Source organism: Macrobrachium nipponense, chromosome 33 (genome assembly GCF_015104395.2).
Source record: "Macrobrachium nipponense isolate FS-2020 chromosome 33, ASM1510439v2, whole genome shotgun sequence".
Taxonomy (NCBI): domain Eukaryota; kingdom Metazoa; phylum Arthropoda; class Malacostraca; order Decapoda; family Palaemonidae; genus Macrobrachium; species Macrobrachium nipponense.
The window spans coordinates 27,097,600-27,105,000 of NC_087219.1; the positions used below are offsets into that span (position 1 = coordinate 27,097,600).

Here is a 7,401-nt window from a genome sequence, read left to right on the forward strand (position 1 = left end):
AGAGAGGTAAATGGAGGTGGGAAAGGAGCTTTGAGACAGGGTTGAAGGTTTGTTGCCACTTAAATTATTGCCTACCAACTTTACAAGATAGAGGGACTGAGTCCATATAAACTGAATGCAAGTGGATTATGCCTTGTCTAAGCAGATCATTAAATTATGGCATACAGTGAATCCCCTGTATTCGGGTTCTCTGGATTCGCGGACTCACATATTCGCAGATTTTTCTTTGGATCATTTCCCCTTATTATTCATGGGAAAATCGCTTATCCGTGGTATTTTTTTTATGAGAAATATCCACAAATTCCCTTTTTTTATATCAATTTCACCATAAATTGCAATTTTTGTGATAAAGTTATTAAAAAAACAGGTTTAAGCATTTTTAGTGGGTTTTTCTTGAGTTTTAAGCAACAAAATAGGCTGTATCAAGGGTTTTATAGGAGTTTCAACCATTCACGGGTTCTAACAATTCGTGGGGGTCTGATATGCATCCTTTGCAAATACAGGGGACCATTGTACCATACTTCGAGCATTTAGTTTACTACATTGCCTATTATCGTAAAAAACTTTTAAAAAATGTAATTTTGTTTTTGACAAATCAGTAACTGTGTTCAGCTTTGTTTGCATCTCTCTCCTCTCTCTCTCTCTCTCTCGCTCTCTACTCTCTCTATCTCCTCTCCCTCTATATATAATTATATTATAATAATTATATATTATAATATATAATATATAAATATGATATATATAGATATATATATATATATATATATATATATATATCACATACACACACACACACACACACACACACACACACACACACACACACACACACACACATATACAGTGGTACCTCGAGATACGAAAGCCAATGCGAAAAATTTAACGGCTCTACATATGAAAAGTTTTCAAGATACAAAAGGTTTCTGAAAGTCCGAGATTCGCCCGGATAACAATTTTGAAACTCGCGCCGCACGCCGCCATCTTAGTACTAGTAGACTCGCCACCATCCTCCTGCTCTACCATTGGTTCCTGATGCTAGTCACCACCATGAGATCCTTCTTTCCTATTGGACAGCATCCCTCTCATCATGCATCTTATACGTACGTGGTGGCATACCTATCTCGGCCTCTTCGTACCAACATCTTTATCGTACGCACGCGGCATTCGTTTGGTCCAACGATTTCGTTTAGCAACGTAAATTCGTTAGTGATTTCGTTGCAGTACTATTATCGTGTTGTGCGAAAACTTTATTGTGTAACTTACACGTAAATTACGTACAGTATATAGTAGTCATGGGTCCCAAGAAAGTTGAAATTCACGGAAAGAAGCGCATGCTCTCTTTGGAGACAAAGATGGAGATCATCAAGAAGTACAAAGCTGGTATGCGATTGAGTGTGATCGCAAAGGAATATGGCCATAATCCGTCGACAATAGGCACCATCCTTAAACAGAAGGATGCCATCAAAGCAGCTACACTGTCGAAGGGCATCACTATTTTGTCCAGCAAGAGGACCCACGTGCACGACGAGATGGAACGGCTGCTCCTCGTCTGGATAAAAGACAAAGAAATCGCTGGCGATACGGTAATGGAGACAGCAATCGCCCACAAGGCCAGCGCCATTTTTGGCAATTTGATTGCGCAGGTGGAAGACGACGGAGGGGAAGGGACTTCAACGCCAACCCCAGAGTTCAAGGCTTTGCATGGCTGGTTCGAGAAATTCCGTAAACGGACTGGCATCCATTCGGTAGTGCGTCATGGGGAGGCTGCCAGCTCGGACACGAAAGTGGCCGAAGCATTTAAGAAAACTTTCGACGAGATGATGACCAAGGAAGGCTACAGTTCTCAGCAGGTTTTCAACTATGAAGAAGCTACCCGGGCATAAGCCTATGAAAGACAGGCTTATGCTCGCACTTTGTTCCAACGCCAGTGGGGATTGCAAGGTGAAGCCCCTACTGGTGTATCATTCCGAGACTCCTCGAGCCTTCAAGGCCCACAAAGTGCTGAAGGAGAAGCTTCCAGTGATGTGGAGGGCTATGATGACCAAGGAAGGCTACAGTTCTCAGCAGGTTTTCAACTGATGAGACTGGCCTTTTTTGGAAAAAAATGCCTCGTCGGACGTACATCACGCAGGAAGAGAAGAAGCTACCCGGGTATAAGCCTATGAAAGACAGGCTTATGCTCGCACTTTGTTCCAACGCCAGTGGGGATTGCAAGGTGAACCCCCTACTTGTGTATCATTCAGAGACTCCTCGAGCCTTCAAGGCCCACAAGTGTTGAAGGAGAAGCTTCCAGTGATGTGGAGGGCTAATGCGAAAGCCTGAGTAACGAGACTTTTGTTCACTGAGTGGGTAAATCTGTGTTTCGGCCCGACAGTGAAGAAATTCTTGGAAGAGAAGCACCTCCCTCTGAAATGTCTGCTGGTGTTGGACAATGCCCCTGCTCACCCTCCTGGCCTCGAGGAAGATATCCTAGTGGAGTATTCGTTTATCAAGGTTCTTTATCTTCCACCTAACACCACCCCTCTCCTCCAGCCCATGGACCAACAAGTCATATCGAACTTCAAGAAGCTGTATACTAAACATCTTTTCAAGAGATGTTTTGACATCATCGATGCCACAAACCTCACCTTGCGTGAATTTTAGAAGGAGCGTTTTGACGTTGTGATGTGCATCCGACTCATCGACCAAGCTTGGCAGGAGGTTTCGAGGCGAACCTTGAATTCCTTGTGGAGGAAATTCTGGCCTGATGCCGTTTCCACCCGAGACTTCGATGGATTCAACGTGGGCAAAGCTGGTGCTGCAGATTCAGCAACAGTTGACGATCCTGAAACTGTTTCGCAACCAGATCTTGACAAGATCATTGCACTCGGCAAGTCCATGGGGCTGGTCGTCGACGAGGACGACATCAATAACCTTCTCGAGGAGCACCAAGAGGAGCTTACGACGGATGACCTGAAGGAGTTGGAGGCCATGCAACACAATGTCGTTCAAGAGGAGTTCTCTAGCAGCGGTGAGGAGGAGGACAACGACTCTATGACAACGGCAGAAATTAAGGATGCTCTAGCTGCTTTTCATAAGGTACAATCATTTGTAGAGAAGAGACACCCCGAAAAGGCTTACACAGGTCGTATGCTTGCACAGTTCGATGACGTTTGCTTGAGTCGTTTGAGGAACATTGTCAAAAGCAGATATAAGCAATCTTCCTTGGATAGTTATTTTTTAAAGAGGACTTTAGTAGGAGTAAGCAAAACTGAAGAACCAAGTGATACTACGAAAAAACGGAAAGTTGAAAGTGGTGAAGAAGTTAAAATTTTGTTTAAAAAAAGTATAAAATAGTAAAAAAAAAAAAATGTCAAAATTAAAGAAAAGAAAAAAAAAATTAAATTTAAGTTTTTTTGTAAAGGTAAGTGTTACAGTTTTGTTAATGCTGTTTGTCCTACTCCTCTGTCGCCACTTTCAGAGATAGCCTCACTCGAAAGGTAAGCTTCCACATTTTACTACATACGTACCTACGTACGTACAGTATTTCTTGTATACCATGTACACTAATACTTTATTTACAGGTACAGTGGTACCTCGAGATACGAGCAGCCTAACATACGAGTTTTTTGAGATACGAGCCGGAGCTCGGGCCACATTTTCGTTCAAGATACGAGCCCAAATCCGAGATACGAGCCGTGTTTCCGGAGCGTCCCGCTAGTTGGCGCGCAGGGTCGAGCATCATCCGAGAGCATCTCTCGCTCACTCGCATGTGTTACCCGCTTGAATCAAAGTGTATCTTGTGCGCTGTACTCTTCTTTGCTTGATTTTTGCATGATTACTGAACTTTTTTGTGTGTTATCATGGGGCCGAAGAAAGTGAGTGCTAAGGACAATGGTGACAGGAAGAAGAGGATGATGTCGATAGAACTAAAGCAAGAAATAATAGAAAAACATGAGCGTGGCGCACAAGTGATTGAACTCGCAAAGATCTATGACCGTAGTACATCGACAATTTGTACGATATTGAAGCAGAAGGATGCTATCAAGAAAGCTAAACCAGCAAAAGGAACCACAATTCTTACCCAATTAACCCTTAAACGCCGAAGCGGTAAAAAAAAATTGTCTCCCGTGTGCCGGAGGTGTTTCAGAGTGAGAGCAGAAGCGGAAAAAAATATTTTTTCAAAAAATCACAGTGCGCTTATTTTTCAAGAATAAGAGTTCATTTTTGGCTCCTTTTTTTGTCATTGGCTGAAGTTTAGTATGCAACCTTCAGAAATGACAAAAATTATCATTATCATATATAAATAATGCGATATATGATAGCGCAAAAACGAAATTTCATATATAATTGTATTCAAATCGCGCTGTGCGCAAAACTGTTAAAGGTAACAAGTTATTTTTTTTCTTCGTTGTAATGTACACTAAGTTGCGATCAGTTTGGTATATAACACATTGTAAAACGATAAAAGCAACACAGAGAAAATATTATCACAAAATAATGCATGAATTTGTAACGCGTGGACGTAAACAAATATTTCTTTCAAAAATTCACCATAAATCTAAATATTGTCCTAGAGACTTCCAATTTCTTTCAAAATGAAGACAAATGATTGAATATTACTATACTGTAAGAGTGTTAGCTTACAATTGCAGTTTTTGACCATATCTGACGAGTTAAAGTTGACCGAATGTCGAATTTTTATATATATATATTTTTTTATATGCAATTATTTCGGAAATAAGAAATGCTACAACCTTCAAATATTTTTAGTTTTATTCTACATGAAATTGCGCACATTTTCATATATAAAATTCTATGAAATGCCTAATACGAAATGGAGTAAATATTCCGAGAAAGGGATGTACACATTTCGGAGATTTGTGGCGGAGAATCCGCACACGGAGGGATGGAAAGTTTTTTTTAAAATTCACCATAAATCTAAATATTGTGCTACAGACTTCGAATTTGTTTCAAGATGAAGATAAATGACTGAATATTACTAGACTGTAAGAGTTTTAGCTTACAATTGCGTTTTTCGACCATTTCGGTAGAGTCAAAGTTGACCGAAGGTTGAAAATTTGTCACTTATCATTTTTTATATGAAAATATTTCAAAATTGATAAAAGCTACAACCATGGGTTGTTTTTAGTTGTATTGTGCATGAAATTGCACACATTTCCATATATAAAACTTTATATAACGGCTAATTTTAAAATGGTGCAAACATTACCACAATCGCATGTATGATTTTTTTCAGAAGAGTTACCGCGTGGATGTAAGGAAAAAGATTTTTCATAAATTCACCATAAATCGAAATAGTGCTAGAGACTTCCAATTAGGTGCAAAATTAAGGTAAATGATTGAATATTACTAGAATATAAGAGTTTTAGCTATAGACAAATTGCTGGTTTTTCGACCAATTTCGTAGAGTCAAAGTCTTGACCTAAGGTTGAAATTTTGGCACTTATCGTTATTTATATGAAAATATCTCAAAACTGATAAAAGCTACAACCATGAGTATTTTATTGTTGTATTCTACATAAAAATGCGCACATTTTCATATATAATACTCCATGTAACGGCTAATTTAAAATGGTACAAAAATTATGTCAGCGACGAAATAATTTCCGAGATGTGTCACAGAAACTTTTTAGTGCAGCAAGAAAGAAATTCGCGCTTGCGCGCCTGCGTAACGATTGTAAACAAAACAACACCTTGATCCGTGAACTCCCAGCATCCCCCAAGGCGCGTGATTCAAGAGTTTTTGGCTGGTAGGCCTAAAAGTATTTTTCCGCAAATTTTTAAAAAAACTTTTGTATGTCGACGTAAAATACGTCCAGTCGGCACCCGAGAGACAAAAAATGTCGACATAAAATACGTCCAGTTGGCGTTTAAGGGTTAAGGACAAATATCCACGAGGAAATGGAGAAGCTTCTGCTCGTGTGGGTGAAAGAGAAGGATTTGGCAGGAGATACAGTGACGGAGACGGTAATATGCGAGAAGGCACGGAGTATTTATGCCGACTTAGTGAAGAAAGAAGCATCAACTTCTAAAGAGGCATCAGAAGAAGCATTTAAGGCAAGCCATGGCTGGTTTGATAACTTTAAGAAGAGAACTGGCATTCATTCAGTGGTGAGGCATGGCGAAGCTGCGAGTGCAGACATGAAAGCAGCCGATACGTACATCCAAAAGTTTGCTGCGCTTGTTGCGAGGGAAGGCTACATCCCGCAACAGGTGTTCAACTGCGATGAAACGGGCCTATTTTGGAAGAAAATGCCACGGAGGACTTACATCACAGCTGAGGAGATGATGATGCCTGGCCATAAACCCATGAAGGACCGTCTGACCCTTGCATTATGTGCAAATGCTAGCGGTGATTGTAAAGTGAAGCCACTGCTAGTTTATCATTCGGAAAATCCTCGAGCTTTCAAGACGCACAAGATACTGAAAGAAAAATTGCACGTTATGTGGCGCGCCAATGCTAGGGCATGGGTTACGCGGCAGTTTTTTACTGACTGGGTAAATCTCGTCTTTGGCCCTGCAGTTAAGACGTATCTGCAAGAAAATAAACTCACGATGAAAGCATTGCTCATCCTTGATAATGCTCCAGCCCACCCACCTGGTCTTGAAGATGATATTCTGGAGGAGTTCCAGTTTATCAAAGTTCTCTACCTCCCACCCAATACGACTTCAATCCTACAGCCGATGGATCAGCAGGTCATTTCCAACTTCAAAAAGCTGTACACGAAGCACTTGTTCCGCCGCTGCTTTGAAGTGACGGAAAACACAAATCTAACCCTTCGAGAGTTTTGGAAAGATCACTACTACATCGTGATCTGTCTACGTATCATTGACTTGGCATGGCAAGGGGTAACAAGACGAACGTTGAACTCTGCATGGAAAAAGTTATGGCCTGATGCTGTTGCAGAAAGAGATTTCAAAGGGTTTGAGCCCGAGACCGAGCAAGAAGAGTTGGAGGAGATTGTATCTCTCGGAAGTCGATGGGTCTGGAGGTAGATGAGGGTGACGTCAACGAACTCGTCGAAGGAGGAACTCTCAACTGAGGAGTTGAAGGAGCTGCAGATGATGCAACAAACGAAGGTTCTGGAAGAGATTAACACGAGTGAGGAAGAGGAAGAGCTGGAGGAAGTGATTTCTACAGGTGAAATTAAAGACATGCTGGCAATGTGGGAAAAGCTGTCAAATTTCATTGAAAAGAAACACCCAGAAAAAGTGGCAACTGGTCGTGCTTCAGCGCTTTTTAATGACACTTGTTTGTCACATTTTCGAAGCATTTTGAAAGGCAGGCAAAAGCAAAGTTCTTTGGATACATTTTTATTGAAAAGAGCTGCGAGTGAAAGTACAGAAAGTGCAGCCAAGAAGGCAAAAACAAGTGATAATTAAATTTACGTAAATGTT

At 40.9% G+C, this 7,401-nt stretch overlaps 1 protein-coding gene across 1 annotated transcript; it reads left to right on the plus strand.

The window, feature by feature from the left end:
- The first annotated feature begins 5,904 nt into the window (after nt 1-5,904).
- On the plus strand, nt 5,905-6,999 carry LOC135202803 (tigger transposable element-derived protein 1-like). The gene has a single exon (XM_064232263.1). The coding sequence runs from the start codon at nt 5,905-5,907 to the stop codon at nt 6,997-6,999; it is 1,095 nt and encodes a 364-aa protein (XP_064088333.1).
- The last annotated feature ends 402 nt before the right edge of the window (nt 7,000-7,401 follow it).